Source organism: Canis aureus, chromosome 11 (assembly GCF_053574225.1).
Source record: "Canis aureus isolate CA01 chromosome 11, VMU_Caureus_v.1.0, whole genome shotgun sequence".
NCBI classification, from domain to species: domain Eukaryota; kingdom Metazoa; phylum Chordata; class Mammalia; order Carnivora; family Canidae; genus Canis; species Canis aureus.
Window position 1 is genome coordinate 45,858,001 of NC_135621.1, and position 27,726 is coordinate 45,885,726.

Sequence of the window (27,726 nt, forward strand, 5' to 3'; positions counted from 1 at the left end):
AATGTGAAGATCTTGGAAGGCCATCTGTATACAAACCATGGATGCGATTCTATCTTGCTCTTCAAGAGAGCTTCCTTGAAAACTAATTTTCTCTTTTCAGTAGAATAAGCATCTCCCTGCCAGAAGTGGTGCGCTGTGTCTCCTCTTGATTTTCCATACGAGTGTGTATATTCGTATGTGTGTGGAGTGGGTGCTGTACTTGCTGCAAGTGCTGGGCCTATTTGGAAATCCATGTAAGGGTGGGAGCATTTGCAGGTCAGAGGCATCTGGCTGAACTCCTGTCCCCCACCTCCCACCACATGTGTCCTGATGGAAACATCAGACTTCCACTTTCTGTGAGGCATGGGCTGCTGCCCCAGCACTGTGCTGACCTCTTGGTGCCCTTTCTAATTTGTATTTTGCTGAGTTATTTGTGCCAAAGACTGTCTGTTTTGATAAAGTGGAGACTTTCTTGCTGCCACTGACCTGTTTCCACATATGCAGTGAAGCCAAAGAGAGTTTTCTGTTGACCTCTAAGAACAGCAGGTGATGGGCTGAGAGCATCACCTCTGAGCATGTGGCTGTCAGGCTGTGAGACTCTCATTAACAAGACTGCGTGTGGGTGACACTTTCTTTTAAGCTCTGTTTCTTAACCACTATGACTCCCTTGGTTATCACATCATATTAATTATTCATTGCTTAACTTTTTTCCAAATGTAATTAATGAGTTAAGTTACACAATGGCAATGGTAGTAAATATTAAAATACAAAAGCAGTTACTGAAGTGGCAGTTTTAATTCATTATTTTAATTACATGGGACTCCAACTTATTTAAAACCCTATCTCCACAGAAATTCCTTTGAGCTTCCAAAACTGTCACCACCTTGGTTACCTGGAGATAGTCTGTGAAGTTTTCTTCCACCTTTACACTAGTGAGCAATTCGGGGAATGCAAACAGGTGGTAGGGTGGATTACAGGCAGGAACAGAGTGCTCGCCGAAGATCACAGTCCCAGGAGTCTAGATGATGTTCTGTATGTTGTGGCATTTTGTTTTAGAGAAGGACGAAAGTAGAAGGGACCTACAGCCCCAGGTAGGACCAGCTTCATGGGCTAGTGAACTGTGAGGTCTCAAAGGGCCCCTATGATCAAATGGTCCACACTTAGTTTAATGCTCTGCAGTTGCTCTCCTGAAAGCCTTAATGGTTTAGTCTTTGAATCTGTGTTTCATAAGCAAAGTCCATTGAAACCGTGAAGCGTACAGCAGCAGCTTTGGAGTGTTGGGTCACATGCTTCCCAGGGAGCTTCCTGCTCCCCCACCCCGCCTGGTTCCCTGGCCCCACTCTGCATTCCCTCTCCCCACTGTGCAGCAGTTGCTGCCATCCTGCACCCCAGGGGGAATGTGGGTGCACTGGGGGGCGGGGGTAGGGCACACATGCCTAGGGCACCATGGTGGCCCTATCTGCCCCAGCCTGGCAGCTCCAGGCTCATTCAAAGGGCAACGCTTCCAGAGCAGGCCTCTCCCCTGCCCTGATGCAGGTGCCTCCAATGTTCCAATGCAGAGGTCACCATACCCTTGGGTGTCACCCTTTGCCCATCATAGTTGGAGCAGCAGGCTGTGGAAGGGGAAGATGCCTGCTCATCTTGCCTACCCGCCCCCATCCAGGACACCAGAAGACAAGTTCCCCAGATGCCTGAGAGGGTCTGTGCCCACCCCATAAGTACCCTGGTACCCAGAAAGCACAACATGAAATAGCAAATTTAAAAAATGCCATGACCATTTGAGAGACCATGGAGAAAGGGGAGAGTTTTTTATTTTAGTACTTGCCATGATGCCTTTTTTCCCTGCTTTTGAACAAAGGACTTACATACTTATTATGCAACGGGCGCTACAAACTGTGTTGCAGGACCTGGCTCCCAGGGCTTTGGGAGCTGGGCCGCCACTGTTCATGTTTAGCATCAGGAAAAGCCTGTGTTTTCAGGTTTTAAGATCCTGATGGAGTGTTTTCTCTCCTGTGGCACTCTGAGGCCCCACATGCATGTTGCTCCTTGGAATTAACTGAGGCACACACTGCCAGGTGTGCTCTGATAGCCGCCTGTATGCCTTCCTCCCATCCTCTCTTCCTCCTGTGAACTCTCTCAGTTTTCCTTCATTAGAAAAAAAGTGAGACTAGCTTTGAAGTATATCCTGATCACAAAAATAAGCCAGTTGGAAGCTCCCTGAAGACAAGGACTGTCTCTAGCACCCATCTCAGTGCTCTTTCCCAATGACCGCATTTCCCAACTCTGTGGTGTGTGTTCAGTGAAAGAACAGGCTACAGCCCTGCAGCCCTGGCTTGTCACTGGCCCAATGCCTGGAGCCATTCAGACCCTGCTGGGAGAACACCATCCAGTCAGGCCGACCCTGGGCTGGGAGTTTTATTGATCTGTTGTATGATGCTTGGTGATGCTTCTTTTAGTGGGAAGTTCATTTCTGGAAGCAAGATTACTCACATTTTCTGTGATGGTGGAGCTGGGGAGTCACAGAACTCAGACTTATTGGCACCATCCTCAGGAATAATAAAGCAAATAAAATTATATTGACCACATTTCAGTTTATTTCCTTGCCCCTTCTGTTTCTTACCCACCCCCGCCCTTCCTTTCTCCCTCTTTGCTCAGCCTGCCCGTAAAACAACCTCTCTATTTTCAGCAAACCTTAAAGAAACAAAGGCCTGACTTGAATGTTCCTTTCCTCAAATAAAATGTCATCCTTGTAATTTCCCTCTCAGAATCAGCTCATTCTCAGCTTCTGCACGTGGGTGTCACTTACAGTCATGGGCATCTCCCAGGTGCACAGCCTCCACAAAGCATAATCAGTGGTTGAAGGAGATACCACTTCCCTGAATCGTTTGTGTCCTCTATGCTCCAGCAGTGGCCACACCAAAGTGGGGTTGGAGACCCCCGATCCCACAAGCCTCCCATTCAGAATGGTCTTACTAGTTTATTTATTTTTAAAGACTTATTTATTTATTCATGATAGACAGAGAGAGAGAGAGAGAGCGAGAGAGGCAGAGACACAGGCAGAGGGAGAAACAGGCTCCATGCCGGGAACCCAACGTCAGACTCGATCCCGGGACTCCAGGATCACGCCCTGGGCTGAAGGCAGGCGCTAAACCGCTGAGCCACCCAGGGATCCCCTGGTCTTGCTAGTTTAAGTCACGCCCATATGCTTACAGAATTTCTGCTTCACCCAATACAGAAAATCAGTCAATCCCAATCTATTTCTTCAGCTCTTTTCTTCACCACCTGTGTGTCTACATAAAAGGGCTACTTGGTGCCAGACTCCATAAATTCAAAGGAAAGATAAATAGTTCCACCCCGATCTGAGCCTGTTTTGACTTCGCCTTGGACAATTGCCCTCTGTGAATCTCTGTTTCCTGCTAAATTCTGGATTCCCACCTGTAACCCGCCTGCCTTGCCTAGAGCTTGTCGCTTTCTCTATTCTCCTAGTTAAATCCTACCTTATGCTTCGGGTCCTACTCAGGTACCACCTCCTCCAGGGACACCTACCTGCAAACTCCAGCCCTCCTAGATTTTTTCTGGAGTGATTCTCCTGGTCTCTAAGCTCCTACAAGTAAGAATTTAATCACAGATATTAGCACTTGAAATATACTGTCTTCTTTTGAACATTAATCTAGGCCCTCCAACTTTGAGGATACAGATTAACATGATGGTGCTTGCCCCCACCAAACTCAGAACAGTGCCAGGCAGGGAGTGTGTACAAAGCAACAGCTCAGGGCAAGAAGCACTTACAAATTCTTAATGGCAGAAAAATCCTCATTGACCTAAAACTAAAATGGAAAGTGCTCTGGATATAACTGGCTTCAGGCAGATAATGCCTTTGGCTCATCCTTGAAGTCCCTTTACACACAGCAAGATAAGAAATCTCCAGCCCCCAGCACAGCACCTGGCATATCAGAGGCTCAGTACATAGTTGTCAGGGGAATGTTTGTGATTGCCTAGACTTCTAGCAGTAACAAAGCTAGGTTGGCACACGCTCAACCGTTACACAGGAATCCTATGTGCACATTCAGGAAGAAAACATAAGACAGCGTGTTATTGTCAACTCAGGACTAACTACCAGTAGAGAATCATCTTTGACTTCTGGCACTAATGTCCTCGGGTTGTTTTCTTTGCCTCCCCACTGTTCATCATCCTGAACGGAGGAAAGGAAAAGAATTCACATAGAAATTAACATAGCTTCTAGTTAGAAATTCTGATATAAGGCATTTCTAAGGACAAGTAACTAAAATGAAGGTCATTAGTGTTTTCTTTGTAATTAACTATGAATATTGGAAGTCAGAGGAACCTCAGACACCCTCTTCTCCATGCCTGTCTCTTAACAGATGAGAAAGCAGAGGCCCACAGGTGTGACTAGAATGCACATGTGCAGGTGTTGAGGCTACACAGCATTCTGCTTGAATTTTAGCTGGGATGACCAATCAAGCCAACTTTAGATCTGGCTGTTTGGATTTGTTTCCATTTATGGCATATGCCCCACTAATGGAGCAGGCTTCTCGTATGCAGAAGACACCATTGATTGCCTGTACAGCAGCCGCTCTCCACTTCCTTACAGGGTGGGTTCACCCTACACTGAACAGCACGTTCTTCAGGGGAGGTTGGTCAGTCTCCAGCCCTAAGGGGTGACTATTGATTAGTCTAAGCCAAACTTAATGGTCTTAATGGCCTTATTAGGCTTGCTGTGGAATTGGTTTAGTCCTGGGCATGTGATACCAGCAAGGAGGGGTCTACTTAGCAAGAGAATCTGGAGAGGAATGTCCATTTGTCCGGACATCGTTGTCTGCACATGACTATAACAGCCACCTTAGGGTAGTGAGGACAGTTAGTCTGCAGACGAGCCAATGGCAGCAGTGAGAAAAGATGCAAAGAGCCTGGGTCCTTGATGAGGCCCCCAAACCTCTGAATTAGCCAGTCCTGGAAATGCCCTTCCCCGGGGCTTCTTACTAGGATATGTGCACGTCCTTACTGTGTTTTCATTTCCTTGAGTTGAGGTCCCAGCTTCCCATCACCAGACACAGTCTATCAGCTCCGCTGTTACATAGCCTTTGAAAAGGCCTCTTATGAACAGCACTTCCCACAGAAACACCTGAATAATATTTTACACATTTGCCCTGAGAGTCCTTACCCAAGAAACAAATCCGGCTCGGTTAACGACAGCTAACAAGATCACAGCTTGAGCTGATACGGCCACGAGTCTGTGTCTCAAATGCTGTAATTTGGTTTCCATAAAAATCCCTTTTGCTCATCATCCTTAAGTCTTGTATTCCTCAGTGAGATGCAAATTAAACACCACATGCTGCTGACATTCAGAAGCTCGCTTTATTTGCTTTAAACACAGGAGAGAAATGGAATTGGTTTATTCAGACGGAGATTGGGTTAGGAGGATGGTTTTCAGGAACCAAACATTATCCCAGACTAAGACTAGGGCGCTGCCATCTCTCTGAGCCCCTCCAGCCTGCCGTGGGTGCTTTTTCAGCTTTGACCTTGTTCAAGATCAGAGCTGCCTGGAACTTTGCACTAAAAACAACCAGGTTTATGGAAAATTGAAGAGGAGATGTCTACGAAGTAGTGTTGGAAAGCTCATTGGCCATGTGATCTTGGACACACTGCACTATGCTGCTTCCTAGAGATCTGACTAGCTGATCTCCCAGGTTCTTTCCTGGATGAACATTTTACAATCCCATGAAATGATCAGATGGATCTGATGTGCTGAGCCCTGGGTGTCATACTATATGTTGGCAAGTTGAATTTAAATATAATTTTAAAAATTAAAAAGGAAAAAAAAGACCCTTATATACCTCCTCCTTCATGTGTAAAAAGACAGTTGTCATAGTAAATAGCAGTAAACCATTTTTCAATTTTTAAAAAAAGAAAGAAATGACCAGATAGGCAATGTGAGTTAAGAATGCAAGTAAACTGGAGGAATTCTTACCTGTTTAGGCTACTGTGTTGGAAGAAGTCATAGTTATCAAAAATTAATGAATAACGTTAACCTGTATCTATTAAGCACTTGCTCTATGCTTGGCATTGTGCTAATTGAGAATATCAGCTGCATTTTCTCATTTAGACCACCTAGCAACCCTCTGAGGCTGGCACTATTATTGCCCCCTTAATGCCAGTGAGGCAGCTGAAGCTCAGAGAGGTTAAACAACCTCCCCAAGGTCACACAGCCAGCAAGCAGAGAAGGTAAAATGTCCATTGGGCCTGTCTGATTCTAAAGCCTATACACCATCCTGCTTCATGTGGCAAAATTTTCTAAATGTGCCTGGCGGGGGCCAAAAAAGGCTGACTGACAATTTACCCTCTTGCTGGGAAAGTTTGGCTCCTCAGAGAGCACTGGTTAACATTAGGAGCTTAAGACCTGGATCCCAGCCTCTCTTGTGCAATCTTGAGTAAGCAACTTGGCCTCTCTGTTTTACCTTCTATAGAAAGGATGCAATGATACTTGAATTTCCTACTTCATAAATTTACTGAGGCTTACATGAGAGGCTTGAAAGGAAAATGCTTTGAAAACTCCTAAAGAATTGTATAAACCTAAGCATCTATTACAGTTAAAAGTAGTCAAGGAAGGAGAAGTGACCAAAGAAAACTATGATTAATTCTATTAATTAATTAATATAAATAGAAAAATAGAATTAATTAATTAATTAAAAATTATTTTGCTGCTATAGAACTGTGCCTAGTGCATTTGTGTTCAATAGATATTGGTTGCATGGTTGAATAAATGATTGAATGAAAAAAATTATTTTACTGCAAGAATACCATCGAGACTGGGAGCAAATATTTGCAAATTGCATATCTGATGAGGCATTTATATCCAGAATATATAAAGAACTATTACAACTCAGTTATGAAGTTTTTTTAAAGGCAAAGGATTGGAGGAGACATTCTCAAAAGAAAGATAACACACATGGCCAATAAGCATATGAAAAGATGCTCAATATCATTAGTCATCAGGGCAATGCAAACTGAAACCACAGTGAGCTCCCACTTCACAATACCACTATGGCTACAATCAAAAAGATGAACAATAACAAGTGTTGACAAGCATGTGGAGAAATTGGACAGACATCTCATACACTCTTCATAGGGATGCAAAATGTGACACCTCCTTTGGAAAACAGACTGACAGTTCCTCAAAAGATCAAACGTACAGTTACCAGAAGACCTAGCAATTCCACTCCTAGGTATAAACCCAAGAGAAATGAAAACATGTGTCCACACAAAACTTGAACAAAAATGTTCATAACTTGGCTCGTAATAACTGAAAAGTAGAAACAAACCAATGTTCATTGACCAATGAATGACCATATTGTACTCATACATGCTACAACATGGATGATCCTTAAAGAGGTTATGCCAAGTGGAAGAAGCTGATCACCAAAGACCAAACACTCCATGCTTCCATTGATATCAGATGTCCTGGAATAGGCAAATCTGTAGCAATAGAAAGCAGATCAGTGCTTGCTTAGGGCTGGAACAAGGGGAACTAGGGACAAGGGAAATGACAATTGACTGCTAATGAGTACAGGATTTCTTTAAAGGGAACAAAAAATGAGATTGTGGTGATGGTTGCACAACCCTGTAAACATAATACTAAAACACATTGAATTATACTACTTAAACCAATGAACTCGGTGGTACGTAAATTATATCTCAGGGAAGCTGTTTTTGATGTGTTCCCTTAAGTAGTCCAGGAGCTCGGGTAAATTTTTATTGCCACATAGATTATAGTGTTCCCTTGAGGGCAGCAGTATGGGGCTGCACTGTGTCTAAAGCCTTCCTTGAGGCCTTTGAAAAAAAAAAATATATATATATAAGAAAACATAAGAACTACATGAGCAAGTACACAAGTGGCAGGATTTCTCATGTGCTATATTGCTTCAAAATACTCCTAAGTGCTGCAAGGTACAAGAGGTACCCTTCACAGTAGAATTTCTTTCTTCTGGGTCTTTCGTATTGAAGCATGGGACTCAGTAGGGGGCACTTTGTCCTGCCTGTCCCCATGACAGGATTTCACCTCTAGTAGCAGTCCTTGCACAACCTAACCCTGAGGGCAGGGTGAGAAAGAAGCTCAGGGTAGGGCAGCCCGGGGTGGCTCAGCTTTGGCGCCGCCTTCAGCCCAGGGTCTGATCCTGGAGACCTGGGATCGAGTCCCACATCGGGCTCCCTGCATGAAGCCTGCTTCTTCCTCTGCCTGTGTCTCTGCCTCTCTCTCTCTCTCTCTGTGTGTGTGTGTCTCTCATGAATAAATAAATAAAATCTCTAAAAAAAACAAAAAAACAAAAAAAAAAAAAACAAAACAAGCAGCAACAGCAGCTCAGGGTAACATTAAATTAGGATCACTAAGAATCTCAGCATTTCATCGTAGATCCAGTGGCTGAAAAACAATTGCGTGGGGAGGCTCCCTGCCCACAATCCAGCAGCCATGGCTCAAGGGAAAACACCGAGGAAGTCAGAAGAGCTGCATTTGTCTTGTGAGCAGATCAAATGAAATGCTGCTGGGGGGTCATTCATCTGGGTGGCCGGCCCGCTCGTAGCAGCAGGAGCACAAACATCCACACCTGGCAGCGCCCGCCGCACCCATCAGTCAGCTAGCTCAGCCTCTGGAGGCTGGTGCCCTTCCCTTTCCACCTTGTCCCCCATAATCCCACCCAGATGGCCTTCACCTAATCCGTGTTTCAGCTCCTTCCGCGAGCGGAGTAGTTGTGCCAATAGTCTTTCCAGCCCTCTGGCCTTTGGGTACAGGCCCTCCAGAGCTGCTGCCACTTTGCAGCCCCCAGCCCCATTTGCAGAGAAGGATGTTGAATTCCCTGCTTTGAGGTATTCTCTAGACCAAAAGGCTTTTCAACTCAGTGTTGCAAGTGGTACCACTCACCTGACTATAAAGGAAGCACAGTCGTGTGGCCAGAAGCCAACTGCTTCCTGGCACAGTGTCTCACACAGTGCTAAAGACAGGATAGAAATGCACCTGCAAACTGGGCTTCGAAGCCTTAGCAGTGCGGTGCAGAGGTAGCCCAGCCAGGGCAGTGTGGGCATTTCTGAGAAGCAGTCCCTGCGGGGACTAGCCCAACATCCTCTAGGATGCTCACACATCAGGACGCCCAGCTTAAATGCTTGTCTGTTACACAAACAAAATGTGCAGATGTTTCTTTGCTTCCCAGTGATATTACACACACACATTCCACCCCCACCAAGAACGCTTGCATCTGAGAAGGGACCAGAGGGCTCTACTCTATTCAAAGCCGTCAGCCCAGAGAAAGTGGCTGGCTGGAAAATGTTCTCTGATGGGCCTTTATTTACAAATAAGTAAATATTATTTTAGAAACAGACAAACGCTATCAACAAACCCAGGAATATTTAGGAGCCAATGTATATTTGTGCGTTATTGTATTTTTTCCTTTTTTGTGAAATACCTGTTTGTTTGATTGGGTCACATGTGAGTCTTAGTTCAACTGGAAGTAAAAGTTTGTTCTAAATATGATCCAGCATTCTAAGCCATAGCTTTTTTTTTTTTTTGTCTTAGTGTATCTAGAATATTCTTCACTGAATATTCTGACGTCAGAACAAAAGAATTTATATTTCTTAGCAAATATTATTAGTCAGCTAATAATTATGTAAACTCAAGAATCCTAAGCTCAAGAATGTTTTAGTGCTGTTCAAGCAGATTCTCCAAGCCAAGGCACACATCTAAGGGAAGCAGAGCATCAGACAGCTGGTTAAGAATTAATGGCTTATTGTCATCTAGGACATTTGATATCATAAAAGATGGAAATTCAGGAAATGACACAGGCCCCATGAGGTGACATCTGTGCTCTGGTGTCTGAAACTGAGGATCAAGCCTCGTGTCCCAAAGCTTTTCATAAAATTGAAATTTGGGCGTTAGTTCCTCATTTCCTCTAGGACAACGTAAATGGCCCATTTGGCTGATAAGGAGGATCTCTGGATTCTTTGGTTTGTAACAGAAGAATTCCATATGCTACAATAGCATCAGCAGTCAAATATGAGGTATAATTTATGTCCAAGTTGACTGACCTTCTGTATCACTGAATTTCTCTCTTGCTAAATGTAGCAAGTTCTGTTTACTTTTATCCTTCCCTATGGCCAATGGAAGATTTCAAAGACCTTTGGGATAGACCTAGTGCTGAATAAATTTCCTTTATGACCTTAATTGCTTCCCCAGGCCATTCCCTGCCACCATCCCACTCTAGTTCACAGTAAATGGGCCCCTTCCTTCTCTCCTTTACTAGATTGTCTTACCTGAACCTTAAGAAGCCACCATCCCACTCAAAGTTTTGATATATGCTAAGCTACATCCACCATTTTTATATTGGGGACCCAAATGTAATGTTTATCCTTATTTTTTTTTTAGATTTTATTTATTTATTCATGAGACACACAGAGAGAGAGAGAGAGAGGCAGAGACATAGGCAGAGGGAGAAGCAGGCTCCATGCAGAGCGCTCAACATGGGACTCGATCCAGGGTCTCCAGGTTCAAACCCTGGGCTGAAGGCAGATGCTCAACTGCTGAGGCACCCAGGCGCCCCAATGTTTATCCTTCTTAAATATTTTGTATTGGGAAGCTGTCTTCTAAATAACTGTTTGATCAAAGGAGAACTTAAACTACTACAACCATCTATTTAGAGAGTAAATAAAAACACAGCATAATGAGGAGGATCACCTGCAACCATAGATGTATTCAGAAGCAAAGTGATAACCCAAATGCTTCCATTATTAAGAAAGAATTAAAATAGCTGAAATAAGCCTTCAACTCAAGAAGCGTGTAAAGCTGTTATAAAATAAACCTGAAAAATATAAAAGGAAGCAAAGCCAGAAAATACAGATTGAGCTGTTCCTTTGAAAAGAAAATAGACAAATTTTTGACAAATATAAGGAAGAAAAAGGGATGGGAAAGCAGAATTTAGCAGAAGTGATATACTAGATACCATGGTTTTAAAGAGAATATTCTATAAATTTTGTGAAATAAATAAGCTTGAAAATAGAAATTAAATAGAATTTTTTGGAAACAAAATATAAATTAACAGAATCAACAAAAGAAGAAATGAGTAGTAACCAAGGAATAAATTATAAAAGGTATCAAAGGATCACCATTCTGAAAAAGCTCTGTTGACTAGATAGTTTACTGCTGTAAGTACTAAACTTTCAAGGAACAGATAATTCTCATATTATTGAAACTTTTTTAGAGCACCATCCAGTTTATTCTTCCAAGCTAAACTCCGCATGATGCCAAACCTGTCAAAAACTGCCCCCAAAATATAAAATAGATGAATATAAATATATGTCAGGTTCACCAATAAAGATAGATCCTCCCAGAATTCTAAATAAAATACTAGCAGGCTAATTTTAATGATATATTAAGAGAATCATCAATCAAATAGACTTGAAAAGGCTAGCATATGTTCTGTTGGTTAAAAATTGGAAAATACAGAAAAGTTCAAAAAATATTTAAACCTCATGATACCACCATCCAAATTTATCCACAGTTAACATTTGAGTATATATCCTTCCAGTGTTTTTTCTCTGTAGATATATTTTCTCTATATATTCATGCTGCTTTGTAGCTAATAGACTGTCTGAGAAAAACCACATACATATACCCTGGGAGGTTAGATTAGGTCCTCAGTTTATTTGCCAAAGGATACAGAAACACCACTGAGACACGAGGGCCCCACAGAGCTGGGATAGGCACACTGGCACAGATCCCCAGGTATCCCTAGAGCTTCTTTTTTTTTTTTTTTAAGATTTTATGTATTTATTTATTCATGAGAGACACAGAGAGAGGCAGAGACACAGGCAGAGGGAGAAGCAGGCTCCATGCAGGGAGCCCGACGCGGGTGGGACTCGATCCCAGATCTCCAGGATCATGCCCTGGGCTGAAGGCGGCATTAAACCGCTGAAGCACCTAGGCTGCCCTCCCTAGAGCTTCTAACAGGATTCTCATACCTCAGTCCCTTTATGCTTGGGCCTCACATAACTAGTCAAGGAGATTTCCACAAACTGTACACTTAATAATCCCATTGAAGAGCCTGTTTATAGACAATGGGACCATCTGATAAGCTGAAGTAAAACTCAGGGTCGGCAAAACTCCATCCTCCCCCAGGGGGAAAAAAAAGCAGAATCAACACCTGTGTGTTCCTGGTCAGTTTCTCTGCCCTCAGATGACAGGCATACTGGAAAGCCCATTTCTGCACAAATATACTGTGAGAATTTTTCATGAAGTATTCTCATATGTTTATAATGACTGTATAATACTAAAAAATATTCCCTCATAAAGATGTATCATTATTTATTTAACAATCCCCTATTGTCAGGCATTTGTTTATAAGTCCTTTCCTATTGCAAATAATGTAAAAGCATATATCCTTTAGATAAATGTTTTTAAACACTCTTGATTATTTTCATAGGGCAAATTTCTGGAAATAGAATCTCAGCTCTGTCTCTTATTAGGGGTCTTCTTGTCCTCATCTATGAAGAGAAGAATAATACCTATAAGGAGGCAACAATGGTATAAAGTAACAAAACAAACAAAACCTCCAGGGGTCTAGGATCCTGAGGGAAGTATTGTCCAACTGTCCTGAGTCACTGTTTCATGTTGATGTAGGTAACTACTTCCCTCCACCTGGACACTGGCTAATCCTTTATGACTGATTTTAGAGCTTTTCTTTGATTTTTCTAAACTGATGAAAATGCAGTTTTTGCATTGTCAAAAAGTAGTATATGAGGCGCCTGGGTGGCTCACTGATTGAGCATCTGGCTTCAGCTCAGGCCGTGATCCCGGGGTCCTGGGATCGAGTCCCACACTGGGCTCCCCACAGGGAGCCTGCTTCTCCCTCTGCCTGTATGTCTGCTGCAGATTCCACATGTAAGTGAAATCATATGATATTTGTCTTTCTCTGACTTGTTTCACTTAGCATTATACCCTCTGGGTCCATTCATGTTGTCACAGATGGTATGATTTCATTCTTTTTTTATGGTTAAATAATAGTCCTGTTTGTGTGTGTGTGTGTGTGTGTGTGTATCTCACATCTTTTTTATCCTTTTATCTATTGACGGACACAGGCTGCTTCCATAGCTTGGCTGCTGTGAATAATGCTGCAGTGAACGTAGAGGTGCATATATTTCTTCAAACTGATGTTTGGGATTTCTTCAAAAAAACATTCAGAAGTGGTATTGCTGAATCATATGACAATTCTCTTTAATTTTTTAAGGAATTTCCATACTGTTTTCCATAGTGGCTGCACCAATTTAAACTGCCACCAACAGTGCATGAGAGTTCTCTTTTTCCACATCCTCATCAACACAATTTCATGTCCTTTTGATAACAGACAGTCTGACCAGTGTGAGGTGCTGTCTCCTTGTGGTTTTGATTTGCATTTCCCCGATGATTAGTGATGTTGAACATTTTTTCATGCACTTGTTGCCATCCGTATGTCTCCTTTGAAAAGTGTCTATTCAGATTCTCTGTGCATTTTTTAATCAGGTACTTCGTGGGGTTTTTTGATACTAAGTCATGTACATTGTTTATATATTTTGGAAATTAACCACTTATAGAATCCATAATTTGCAAATATCTTCTCCTATTCAGGCTTTTCATTTTGTTGATGATTCCCTTCACTGTGCAAAAACTTTTTAGTTTGATGTAGTTTCATTTGTTTATCTTAGCTTTTGTTGCCCTTGCCTGAAGATACTGGTCCAAAAAAAAATATTTCTAAGACCAATGTCAAGGAGCTTATTGCCTATATTTTCTTCTAGGAGTTTTATGGTTTCAGGTCTTACATTCAAGTCTTCAATCCCTTTGAGTTTATTTTTTGTATATGGAGTAAGAAAGTGTTCCAGTTTCATTCTGTGGCATGTAACTGTCCAGTTCTCCCAACACCATTTGAAGAGACTGTCCTTTCCCCCATTGCATATTCTTGCCTCCTTTGTTGTAGATTAATTGACCATACATGTGCAGGTTTATTTCTGGACTCTCTGTTCTAGACCATTAATCTATGAGTTCATTTTCATGCCAATGCCATACTGTTTTGATTACTATGTCTTTGTAGTATAGTTTGAAGTCATAGACCTGATCTTTGGGACACCTGGGTGGCTCAGCGGTTTAGCGCCGCCTTCAGCCCAGGGCATGATCCTGGAGTCCCGGGATTGAGTCCCACATCTGGCTTCCTGGATGGAGCCTGCTTCTCTCTCTGCCCGTGTCTCTGCCTCTCTCTCTCGGTGTCTCTCATGAATATATAAATAAAATTTTTTTTAAAAGAGACATGATCTTCCAGCTTTGTTCTTCTTTCTCAAGATTGCTTTGTCTATTCGCAGTCTTTTCTGGTTCCATCCAAATTTTAGAATTCTTTGTTCTAATTTTGTAAAAGATGCAATTGGTGTTTTGGTGGAGATCACATTGAATCTGTAGATTGCTTGGATAGTATAGAAATTTTTAGCAATAATAATTCTTCCATCTGTGAGCACCGTGTATCTTTCCATTTATTTGTCTCACCTTCAATTTCTTTCACTAATGTCTTGTTCTCAGAGTTCTCAGAGTACCAGTCTCCCACCAACTTGGTTAAATTTATCCCTAGATATTTTATTCCTTTTGATGCTATTATAAATAGGATTGTTTCCTTAATTTTTCTCTCTGATAGCTTTTTATTAGCATGTAAAAATGCAACCAATTTCTATATGCTAATTTTATATTTTGCAACTTCACTGAATTCACTTATTAGTTCTAATAGCTTTTTCGTGGAATCTTCAGGTTTTCTATAAATGGTATCATATCATCTGCAAATAAGGACAGTTTTTATTTCTTTCTGATCTGGATGTCTTTCTTTGTTTTTTTTTCTTGCCTGATTGTTGTGAGTAGGACTTACAGTACTATGTTGAATAAAAGTGGCAAGAGTGGGCATCCTCATTTTCTTTCTGATCTTAGAGGAAAAGTTTTCAGCTTTTCCTCATTAAGTGTGATGTTAGCTGTGGGTCTGTCATATATGGCCTTTATCATGTTGAGGTATGTTCTTCCTATGCCCACTTTGTTGAGGATTTTTATCAAAGTGGATGTTGAATTTTGTCATATGCTTTCTCTGCATTATTGAAGTAATTGTAGGATTTTTATCCTTCATTTTGTTAATGTAATGTGTACCATGTTAATTAATTTGCAGATGCCAAGCCACCCTTGCATCCCTAGAATAAATCCTACTTGACTATGGTGTGTGATTTTTCTAATATGTTGTTAAATTCTGTTTGCTAATATTTTGTTGAGAGTTTCTTATCTATGTTCATCAGGGATATTGGGCATAATTTTCTTTTTGTAGTGTCTATGTCTGGTTTTAGTGTCAGGGTAATGCTGGCTTCATAAAATGAGTTTGGAAGTGTTCCTTCCTCTGCAGTGTTTTTTGTTTTTTTTTTATTTTCCAGTAATTTGAGGAGAGATACTAACTCTTCTTTAAATGTTTGGTAGAGAGCAGCCCTGGTGGCTCAGCAGTTCAGCGCCACCTTCAGCCCAGGGTGTGATCCTGGAGACCCGGGATCGAGTCCCACATTGGGCTCCTGGCATGGAGCCTGTTTCTCCCTCTGCCTGTGTCTCTGCCTCTCTCTCTCTCTCTCTCTCTCTCTCTCTTTTTCATGAATAAATAAATAAAATCTTAAAAAAAAATAAAATAAATGTTTGGTAGAATTTACCTGTGAAGCCATCTGGTTCTAGACTTTTGTTTTTGGGGAATTTTTTAAAGATGTTATTTATTTATTAGAGAGCACGCACATGAATGCACACATGTGTGCACGGATGGGAGAAGGGCAGAGGGATGAGCAGACTCTCCTCTGAGAGCCTGACTTGGGCTTCAATCCCAGGACCCCTGAGATCATGACCTGAGCTGAAGTCAGATGCTTAACCAACTGAGCAACCCACATGCCCCTGTTTTTTGGGAATTTTTAAATTACTGATTCAATTTCTTTATTTGTAATTGGTCTGTTCAGATTTTAAATTCTTCATGATTGAATCTTAGAAGATTGTGTACTTCCAGAAGTGTATCCACTTCTTGTAGGTGTTTCAGTTTACTGTTTCATAGTAGTCTCATGATTTTATTTTTTAATTTCTGGGGTGTCAGTTGTAACTTGCCATCTTTCATTTCTGATTTTATTTATTTGGGTCCACTTTTTTACTTGATGAGTCTGGCTAGAGGTTTATTGATTTTGTTTATCTTTCAAAAAAACTGCTTTTAGTTTCATTGATTTTTTTTTCAAAATTTTTAGTCTGTATTTTATTTATTCTCACTCCAATCTTTATTATTTCCTTGTACTATCTTTAGGCTTCTTTTTCTACTTTCTTTAGGTGTAAGGTTGGATTGTTTACTTGAGATTTTTCTTGTTTCTTGAGGTAGGCTTCTGTTGTTCTTAGAACTGCTTTTGCTATAGCCCATAGATTTCAGCAAGTTGTGTTTCCATCTCATTTGTGTAAGGTGTTTTTTTTTATTTTCTCTTGATTTCTTCATTGATACATTGGTTCTTTAGTAACATTTTGTTAGTCTCAAGTGTTTGTGTTCTTTCCAGTTTTCTTCTTGTAATTCTAGTTTCACACCATTCTGGTCCCAAAAGATGCTTGATATGATTTCAGTCTTCTAGAATTTATTTAGGCTTGTTTTGTGGCTTAGCATGTGACCTATCCTGGAGAATGTCCCATGTGCACTGGAGATGAATATGTATTCTGCAGTTAGGGGATAAAAAATTCCATATGTGAGTCCATCTCGTCTAATGTGTTGTTTAAAGCCAATGTTTCCTCATTGATTTTCTGCCTGGGTGATCTATGCATTCATGTAACTAGGGTATTAAAGTCCCCTAATACCATTGTATTACTGTGAATTTCTTCCTTTATTTCCATTAATATTTTCTTTATGTACTTAAGTGCTCTTATGTTGGGTGCACCCAAATAAATAAATGTTTATGAATGGTATATCCTTTTCTTGTATTGACATGATTATCACTATGTAATGCTCGTCTTTATGTTTTGTTAGTCTTTGTTTTAAAGTCTATTTAGTCTGATATGAATATTGCTATTTCAGCTTTCTTTTCATTTTTATTTCTGTGGAATATCTTTCTCCATCCCTTCACTTTCAGTCTATGTATGTCTTAGTTCTGCTGTGAGTCTCTTGTAAGCAGCATATACATGGGTCTTGTTTTTGTTTTTGTTTTTGTTTTTACCCATTGCACCATTCATTGTCTTTTGATTGGAGCATTTAGGTCATTTACATCTAAAGTAATTAATGATAGGTATTCATTGCCATTTTGTTCATTGTTTTCTGGGGTTTTTTTGGTAGTTCTCATTCCTTTTCTTGCTCTCTTCCTCTGTGATTTAATAACTTTCATTAGCTTTATGTTTGAGCTCCTTTCTCTGTTTTGTGTGGGTATCTAGTGTAGGTTTTTGGTTTCTAGTTTCCATGAGGTTTATATAGATTGGCCTATGCTCTTCTATATAAATAGCAGTATATTTTAAACTGATAATTGCTTAAGTTTAAATGCATTCTAAAGTCACTACCTTTTTACTGTCTTCCACCATGTTTTATGTTTTTGACATTATATTTTACATCTTTTATTTTGTATATCCCTTAACATTTATTGTAGTTATAGTTGATTCACTATTTTTGCTTTTAACCTTCATATTAGCTTTCTAAGTAGCTGATCACTGCCTTTACTGTATATTTGCCTTGTAGTATCAGTGAGAGTTTATTTTTTAACCAGTGGGTTTTTTCTTTCAATGTTTTCTTTTTTCTACTTATAGCCTTTTCTATTCTACTCAAAGAAGACTCTTTAACATTTCTTGTAAGGCAAGATTAGTGGTGATGAACTCCTTTAGTATTTGCTTATCTGGGAGTCTCTCCTTTAATTCTGAGTGATAATCTTGACAGGCAATGGTTTCAGTTATCATTTTTCCCCTTTTTCCAGCACTTTAAATATATCCTGACACTCCCTTCTGGCCTACAAAGTTTCTGCTGAAAATCAACTGATAGACCTAAGGAGTTTCCCTTTTATGTGACCATTTTTCTCTTGATGCCTTTAAAATCTCTCTTTATCTTTAACTTTTGTCATGTTAATTATAATATGTCTTAGTGTGGCTCTCTTTGGGTTCATCTTGTGTGGGATTCTGTGTGCTACCTGGACCAGGATGTCTGTTTCCTTCCACAGGATAGGGAAGTTTTCCACCATTATTTCTTCAGATAAGTTTTCTGTTCCTTTCTCTCTCTCTCTCTCTCTCTCTCTCTCTTCTTCTGGGACCCATATAATGTGAAATACATTATGCCTAATGTTGTCTTGAAGGTCCCTTAAACTAACTTCCTTTTCGGGGGGCAGGGGGGAGCGGTTCTGATGGGGTAACTTCCACTATTCTGTCTTCCAGGTCACTAATTCATTCTTCTGTATCATCTAATCTGCTGTTAATTCCCTCTAGTGTGTTTTTCACTTCAATTAGTATATTCTTCAGTTCTGATTGGTTCTTTCTTATATTTTCTGACTCTTTGTTGAAGTTCTCTCTATGTTCCTCCACATTCTTCTCCCAAGTTTGATGAGTGTCTTTATGACCATTACTTTGAACTCTTTATCGGGTAAATTACTTATCTCTATTTCACTAGGGTTTTTCTGTGATTTTATCTTGTTCTTCTTTTTGGAACATGTTTCTCTGTCTCTTCATTCTGTCTAACCTTCTGTTTGTTTCTATCAATTAGGCAGAGTAGCTACCTCTCCCAGCCTTGAAGAAGTGGCCTTGTATAGGAGCATTTCCTGTGTTGACTGCATGTGTTTGGTGGCTTTGGCAGGCCAGCTGGAGCTGGAGCTGGAGCAGGTATAGGCCAGGGGTTCCCAAGGCATGCTGTATCAAAGTTGTTCTGCTGGGATGGCTAGAGTTAGAGTGAACACAGACCAAGGAGTCCCAGGACATGCCATTCTAGGAGCCAGTGTAGGCCAGGAGATCCTGGGGCACTACACCAGGGACTCCCTGGCAGGACAGCTGGAGTAGGCATTAGCAGGGCTGCCCTGGTAGAATGGATGGAGCAGAGCAGGTGTGTACCAGGAGGTCCCTGGATGTACCATGCCAAGGCTGCTTTAGTGGATAGCTCAAGCTGAATCAAGCATGAGCTAGTAGGATCCCAGGGCATGCTGTGTGGGGCTGCCCAAGCAGGAGGGCTGGAACAGGCATGAACGCTGGAACAGGCATGAACCTGGGGGTCCCAAGGCATGCCATGCTGGTGCCTTCTTGAGAGGACTGCTAGAGCTAGTGTAAGCCAGAGGTGTGGGACATAGTGGGCAGCACTAGCAATTTGGCTAGAGTGCCTCAACCCTGTACCACCTACACTATCAAGATGGAAGAGGAACATAAAAAATGGTACTTGCCATCACCCCCAGCCCTGGAGAGAGTTCCAGCAGTTTCTGCCCACTGGCAAATGCTCTACAGCTAGTAAATGGATTTCCTTCACTTTAATCTAGTTTCCCTTTAAACCACTGTTTTTTTGCTGCCCCAGGTGGGTGAATCTGCCCATGGGCCCCTCAGTGGTAACCCTCCCTACTGCAGGTCACCATGTTGGGGATGGGGTTTCCATCATTACCAGGTCTCTGTCTCTCCTACTCTTCTCTGTATTCTTTCTACTGTTTGCTGTGAGGAAACTCAAGCAGCCCTCGGTTCTTCTTTAGGAAAAATTATTCTATATGTAGGTATAGATTGAGTGTGTCCACGGGAGGAGGTGAGTTCAGAGTTTTCCTACACTGCCATCTTGGGCCACCCTCTCAAAAAGTGGATTCTTAACAAATGTCACACAAATATCATTCCTAGCTCTCATGCCATTTACTCTAAATATAACTTTTAGAGTACTCACCTTTTTATCCTTAACATTTTCAACCTCCTTTTGTTTGGGTCCTTTTTCTCATAATGATAAAGGCATTCTTTATAACATGATCTGCCTAGCTTTAGTACATAGACATTTAAAATCTGAGCTTAATTTCCACAATAAATGGTTTTTGTTTTTGTTTTTTAGGATTTATTTATTTATTTATTTATTTATTTATTTATTTATGATAGACACACAGAGAGAGAGAGAGAGAGAGAGGCAGAGACACAAGAGGAGGGAGAAGCAGGCTCCATGCAGGGAACCTGATGTGGGACTCGATCCCAGGACTCCAGGATCATGCCCTGGGCCAAAGGCAGGCGCTAAACCGCTGAGCCACCCAGGGATCCCCAATAAATGGTTTTTAAATAAGTGAATTAATGCCTAATATGGCTAAGTGATAAAAGTAGGCAAAGACTGTAGCAGACACCTGCATGGTTGTTTCATTCATAAACTCTTGATACAATTAACCAGAGCAGAAGTTAGAAGTACTAAGGAGTGAAAGTTCCTTTCTACTTGATAAATATCAAGTAGGTCATTCTCATTCTGGGACAAAATACTAATGTACTTTTCCAAATCCTTTATGCTAAATACAACTAAATGCTTAGATAGTATATATAAAACAAACATAGGACTATAAGATAGAAGGCAGATCAGCTAGGCAAATAAGTTCCAAGAAAGGCATGGCAGGTGGTTCACTGGGTTTTCATTTTTCCTCATATAGCTCAGAGTGAATGCTGCAAAAGCCAGCAACCTGGAAATGCCAACAGGCACAGATTTTAAAAAATAAAAATAAAAGCCCCAGGAAAGCTAGTCAAAGAGCCAGGAAGTGAGTATCCTAGCAAGAAGAAAACTTTTAGACAAAAAGTGACTTTCATGGTGTTCCAGCCAAACACCATGGGGGAGGGGGGGAGTAACCACATTTCCACCTTTATTAGGAAAGGCAAAGTTAGAAGCCTTGAGTTCCTTCTCCCCTTGCCCAACTATAAAGTGGTACTCTTCTGTCCCCTTGCTGATTTTGTGTTAGTGGAGAGCTACTAAAATAAGTGTTTTTTCTGAAATCCAAAGTCTTATAATATGAAAATGTTCAGGATACAATAGAACATCATTCATCATATCAAGAACCTGGAAAAATCTCAACTTGAATGAGAGAAGACAAACGACAGATGCCAGTAGTGGATGACACAAATATGAGAATTACATGACAAGGATTTTAAAGGAACCATTATATTGGGATGCCTGGGTGGCTCAGTGGTTGAGCATCTGCCTTTGGCTCGGGGTGTGATCCCGGGGTCCTGGGATCAGGTCCCACATCAGGCTCCCTGCATGGAGCCTGCTTCTCCCTTTGCCTGTGTCTCTGCCTCTCTCTCTCTCTCTGTGTGTGACTCTCATGAATAAATAAATAAAATCTTTTTTAAAATAAATCAAGGAACCATTATAAAATGCTTCAACATGCAATTAAGAGCATACTTGAAACAAATGAAAATATAGAGTCTCAGCAAAGAAATAAAAGATATAAAGAGGAACTAAATGTCAATTGCAAAACTGAAAAATACAGTAACTGAAATTTAAAAATTCAATGAATGCATTCAAAAGTAGAATGAGGAAAACATAAGAAAGAATCTGTGAACCTGAAGATAGAATAATAGGTATTGCCAAAATGAATAACAGAGAAGCATAAACTAAAGGGGAAAAAAAGACAGAGCCTCAAAAATCTATGGAACTATAACAAAAGACCTGTCATTTGTATCATTAGAGGCCCAGAAAGAGAGAAGAAGGAAACTCCATACAATAAATGATATCAAGAAAGAAAGAAAAACAGTGGAAACAATAAAAGTAGGGAAAATATGAGAAATTTTTTTTTTCTCTTCATGGGGTTTCTAAATTGTATTTGGCAAATGAAGCAAAATTTGAAACATTGTTTGGTGTGATCCTCCAATGTATATAAAAGATATATTTTTTTAAACTTTATTTATTTATTCATGACAGATACACAGAGAGAGAGGTAGAGACACAAGCAGAGGAAGAAGCAGGCTCCATGCAGGAAGCCTGACATGGGACTCGATCCAGGGTCTCCAGGAAGGATCACACCCCAGGCTGAAGGTGGCGCTAAACCACTGGGCCACCGGGGCTGCCCTATAAAAGATATATTTATGGGAATCCCTGGGTAGCTCAGCAGTTTAGCACCTGCCTTCAGCCTAGGGCGTAATCCTGAAGTCCCGGGATCGAGTCCCACATCAGGCTTCTGCATGGGGCCTGCTTCTCCCTCTGCCTGTGTCTCTGCCTCTCTCTCTCTCTCTCTCTCTTTCTCTCTTTGTCTGTCTGTCTCTCACGGATAAATAAATAAAATCTTTTTTAAAAAAAGATATATTTAAGATAGTGAAGGAGGTAAGGTTTCTACACTTCACTCAAACTGGTAAAATGACAACAGCAGTAGATTGTGATAAGTTATATATAATGTAGCATCTGGAAAAAAACAATTTAAAATCTGTACAAAGAGATGAATTCAAAAGCACTATAAGTAAAGCAAAATATAATTCCATTTTTATTTATTATAATTCTATTCTATTCTTGTGGTTGCCAGAAGTGGGGGATGGGAGGGTGGGAGAAATGGGTGAACTGGTTTTGGTTTTTTAGTTTAAATAGAGTGAGTTTAAGTATATGTAAATATATATGCACTTATCTACGTATACACATATATAATATATAATTATAGATATATATAATTCTAAAGCATGTTAGAGATAGTCAAAATTATGAGAAATTTATTATGGCTGAGGTTTAGGGATAGAACCAGTAAGGTGAGGATGGAGATCTGATTGAGGACAGACCATGAAGAGCTTCAAAAAGCCATGTTTAACAGAAGACTTGTTCCTGGTGCTATAGCAGAGCAAACCAAAATATTTTATATAGAACCAACAATCCTACCAGTTTTGTGTTTTGGAAGATAAGTTCGGCAACAGTGAACCTCCTTGTGCCATCTTTTACCACTTTCACTTCTCATAATGTAGATATAGTTTTAGATCAATTAATATCAAAAAAGAAATACTGTTGCCGGAGCACTAATCGCACTTTAGAAATCAAGTGTTTGGAAATTAATACAGGGTGTTCAGTGAGAAGGTGCTGTCGCCCCTTCTAAAACATCATCATCAGACCAGTACGGGTGGAGTGGCCACAGGAAGTGAGGCTCCTGCTGGGCATCTCAGCTGTCCACACAGTACCAACCAGGCCAAGAGCCTGCCCCTAAGTTATTTATGAGCTGAAAGTTTGTGGACAACTTTGGGTATTTATCCAGACTCCACGATACACTTAGCAAACACCAGCACCCTTGACTGTGAGGTCCAGGATTTGTCAGTTAGGTTCCAGATCTGTCTGTATTCAGACTTTGCCCAGCCCAGATTCTGAAAGAAATGTGTCACTGCAGCCAAAGGAAGAGACACAGTAAGCAGATCATTTAGAATAAACCCAAGACCCTCCCAAAGGTGTGTTTGATCCTGACCACTCACAAAACCAGCAAAACATTGCATGAAATCAAAATACAAAAAGTAAATAAACCATCCGAGAGAGAACTGTGCTTAAATTATAGGAGATGAAATTTAGAGCACATTTAAAGAAATATTCTCTGAAAGGAAAAAGTATTAAAATTGGAAGATCACAGGAGGTGCTGAAGTCCCCTTAAATACATTCTTTGTTGGAGAAGAGAGGTTGTACCCCTTTTGAAAGGTTAAATCCATTTTTTAAAAAAACTCATTAACCCAGTGATAGATTTTCTCTATTGATTTTTTCATTCAGCAGTTACATGTAAATGCTCGTTATGTCCCAGCCATGGTGCTAAGTTTGATGACAGGAAGACTTTCATTCCATTATCTCATTAATGTTGTCACATCTGTAGTCTCCATGGCACCATGTTCCTGAAATGGCATAGGGTCCAGAAACTCTCTTAAAAGTTGGCTAAGACTGTGTCATCATGTCAATTAATCAGTTTTATCATTTTAGGAAAAAGTTAATTTTTAATTAAATTAATATTTTTTTAATATCTTCGGTATGGAAACATGACAACTTCTTGGCACACTAACATGCTCAGTCTGCAATTTGAAATAAATTGAGTCTAAAGTCTTCTTTCCAGAAGATCTTTCTTCCATCTTTTTCCATCTTCTTGATTCCATGACTCCCAAGAGCCCTCCTGATTTAACTGATCTCATCCTTCTGTTGGTACTAGTCTATAGTGATGACCATCCTTGGCTTCCTCATCTCTTCTGCTACCCTCCCCTCCCTGCTGCAGAGGCCCATGGAGGCACAGCAACTGCCTGTACTCATGGCAACAACATTTGTTGAGTCGAAGCCAGAACGACTAGTTGTCCCTCAAGGACCTCTGCATCAAGACTAATTACTGGAACAGCATCCATGGAGGTTGAGATAGTTATCTTGATCCCACAACTGGAGCCTCGACAGTCTTTCCAGGCTCCCATCCTTGACATGAATTGTTTCTGGCAACATATTCTCTACCCAGACCATTGAAACACAAATATATTCAATCCCGCCCACAGAAGCATGGTAAGCCTCACAGCCCTTACAACCAAAGCCTAAAGAAAAACCTAAAATTCTTGGCTCTCTCAATTGTCTTAAAAACAAATAATAGTTACACTAGTAGAACTGTCATTTTAGGTGAATTTCCTCCCTTAATTTAAGGGAGGAAAACATAAAAGTATAAGACTTTTCTGCCAATCTAATTCAGATCAGAGATTCTCTCTCCTTGGGCTAGTATGTCTCATTACTATAGGACAGCAGTCATAAAAGGAAGGCAGCGTGGTAACTGTTTAATGGACATTTTCTCAGAAATTAAAGTGCCGCTTTTCAAAAGACAGTCAATCACTTTGTGGTGCAAGCCCCAGGGAATTGCACACACATTGCTGTTTCTGCTGCACACACAATGCCCAGGTACACACAGCACCAGCATCACATGTTCCTTTGTGGTTTGAATTAAAGCAAGTAGAATGTCCTGCCCAGAGATCAAAGCCTTTGACCATCACATGAAATCCATCAAAATACTCTTTATTCATAATAATTTCCCCGTCTTCAGCAATGTCATTCCAAAGCTTGGCAGGGACACATATCTCTTTCCTCCACCATGTGTTGCTTTGCTGTTTGGGGGTTTTGGAGGAGAGGGTGTTGTTTGGAGTTTTTCCCCAGTGTTTTGGGGGTCTCCTGACAAACTATTATCGATCTCAGATGTTCATGTTGGGTCAGAATCTAATAGTTGTTTTTTTTTTTTTTTTTATGACTCCATTGATAGTAGCCATCTCTACTCAGCCAACAGGAAAAATGGATTTTAGTTCATAAAGGAAGAAAGAAATATTACAGCCCTTTGATCACTAACATTCCCTTTCCCACCTCTGTCTAAAGATCCGGGATTCCTCTCTGAACACCAGACACAAACAGTAGCCTGGTAAAGAAACCACTACAGCTCAGGCAAGGCATAAATGTGCTGGTGTTGTCTGATGTTGAAGAATTTTGTCAGACAGTAGGAGTGGACCATGACTTTGGTGGGAGAAATGTTCCCACCAAACAATGTTCCCCCACAAGGGAAGGTTATGTTCTGGCTCCACTTTTCTCTATCTAACCCTGTAGTTCAAAACGATGCTTCCATTTTCAGATGTATCCTGCAAGATAGCTTCTTGGCTGGTCATTCTTCTAGAAGAAGTAAGGCTCAATGAATATTAACCTCCCTCCCTGCCCCCACACTGAGGATTTATGAGAATCTGTCCTTGGGCAAAGACACTTGTCAGAGATTTAAGGGGTAGGTGAAAGGATGGTTCACCTTGTCTAGGCTGCTTCGCACTTAGGGCCATAAACCCTGACAAGCTCCGCTCACCCCTGGCTTTCCCTGAAGTCCAGTCCTGATGAAACAGTAGTCACAGTTGGAAGTGGCAAGCAGATATTTGCTGACTCAACATTAAAAAGTGACCACTGCATTTTCTGGGTTCAGAATTTGACCTCAAAAGAACAGATTCAGGCGTGTTGCAATGCAGTTAATAAAGGACTCTGAAGATGTTGTATAGTATGTGAGTACCGAAACTTCCTTTTTGGCTCAAACACTCTCTGGGTTGGTGTGTCCTATTTGCATTTTTGTGATTAATTACCATTACAAACTGCCCACTTTTCCTGTTGTCTTTGAGTATATAATGATGACTTCTGGCAAATTTCAGCTTGGATATGAACATCAAGCATTTGAACGTTTAAAACATTTGAACATTTGAAATGCTGTTACTATAAGCCACCACACTGGGGTTAAATTTTAAAGTGTGGAATATATGAAAATGGGTAAAGGTTGAAGCTTCAGTTCTTTAATGAAGGGCTCAAAAGGAAAGTTACTGTTTATACAGCAAGCCAGCTCCTACAAACACTCCAGCACTCAACTCCATGGGCAGGAAGAGGTAGGAAGTAGGACTATATAACTTTGTTGATGCTCCAGTCTCTAGAACCTTTCAACAGGCCATGAAAGCACAGAGCAGAATGCTGTGCCCTTCCTTGCAGCCCACTTCCTAAAAGAAAGCAAACAGATATTTTCAGTCTCTACAAAATATTTCAAGCATTTTGGATTTCCCTGCATTTTTTGTAGCTGATTGGATCGGGGGTGCATTTGCAAAGCCATTCCCAGAAACAGTCATTCTGAAATGACACCCCCGGCCCCCCTTCTTAAAGCACCACCAGATAGCGAGGGCCCGACTAGCAAGGGGCACCAACTCTCGTTCCCAATTTTATTTATATACATAATTTTTTTTTTTAAACCATGAGGATGCCTTTGACCTGATGATTGCTCTTCAGGCTCCAGGTGGTGGTTGACAGACACGCAGCCAGTGTGCTGCTTCTCTCCTTTGGTCGAATGACAGCTTGCTTGCTCGGTGGCGGCGTTTTGTGTTTGCTCACTTGGCTTTCCTTCCCTCTTCTTCCCGGGGGGCCTCGTGGGCTGGCAGCACCGTGGTCCAGCAGGCCAACTGCAGAGCCTCTGTGCCTTCCAGCAAGGGCAGCAGCAGTGGCAGTAGCAGCAGCGGCAGCAGCTCCTCCAGTGACTCAGAGAGCAGCTCTGGATCTGACTCGGAGACCGAGAGCAGTTCCAGCGAGAGTGAGGGCAGCAAGCCTCCCCACTACTCCAGCCCCGAGGTAAGAGCCTGAGAGCCTCCTAGCCTGAGCCCCCCGGGGCGGCCAGCTGTGCTTCTCTCCCTAAGGTGAGCGCAGTAAATCCCTGGAGTCTGGTTCTCACACCTACCCCCTCCCCCCACCCCCTCCCTGGGCTCGGGCAGCAGACAGCGACTGGCCCTACTGGCTGGGAGGCCACCACCCATGGCAGCGGGTCAGGGTCTGTCTGGGCTCATCATTTTCCCCACTCTGCCCCCTGCTTGCAGTTCTCCTAACTACAGAGCTCCCTTTGAAGTATAGAAACTTCATCTTTCATTGTCCAAAAATCTCTATGTTGACTTCCAGAAATTTCCAAGTATGCCATATACATCACTGCCTGGAAATAACCTCTGGATCAGGTCTCCCTAAGGGTTAGTGGAGGCAATAACTAGACGGGGCAGTTCACTGCCTGGGAAGTGTGGCCCACCCATAAATCAGGGGGAAAGGAGTTTTATGGATTAGACATGGTTAGAATCCTACCTTTTTGCAGTTTGTCATGGTTTAGAAGAACAAGGGCTATAAATATTAATAAAACCTTCTTAACTGTGTTTTCTTTGTGAAAATATAAAAAGAAAAATTAGCATCGACCTACAAATAATAATGAAACCTTTTATAGCTATGATGAGTATCTATGTGGAAGATT

The 27,726-nt window shown here is 41.2% G+C and overlaps 1 protein-coding gene and 1 long non-coding RNA gene across 5 annotated transcripts in view; one reads left to right on the forward strand and one right to left on the reverse strand.

The window, feature by feature from the left end:
• AFF3 (ALF transcription elongation factor 3) overlaps positions 1-27,726 on the forward strand; it is a 532,210-nt gene that overhangs the window by 454,120 nt on the left and 50,364 nt on the right. For all 4 annotated transcript variants that reach the window (XM_077915033.1, XM_077915032.1, XM_077915034.1 and 1 more), the window contains one exon: positions 26,882-27,068. In XM_077915033.1, the coding sequence (XP_077771159.1) occupies positions 26,882-27,068 (187 nt within the window). The remainder of the gene's footprint in view (positions 1-26,881; positions 27,069-27,726) is intronic.
• The window catches only part of LOC144323987 (uncharacterized), a 44,452-nt gene continuing 41,406 nt past the window's right edge, over positions 24,681-27,726 (reverse strand). The window contains exons 6-8 of the long non-coding RNA XR_013389362.1: positions 27,564-27,599; positions 26,715-26,997; positions 24,681-26,449 (exon numbers count right to left, since the gene is read on the reverse strand). This is a non-coding gene — a long non-coding RNA (uncharacterized LOC144323987). The remainder of the gene's footprint in view (positions 26,450-26,714; positions 26,998-27,563; positions 27,600-27,726) is intronic.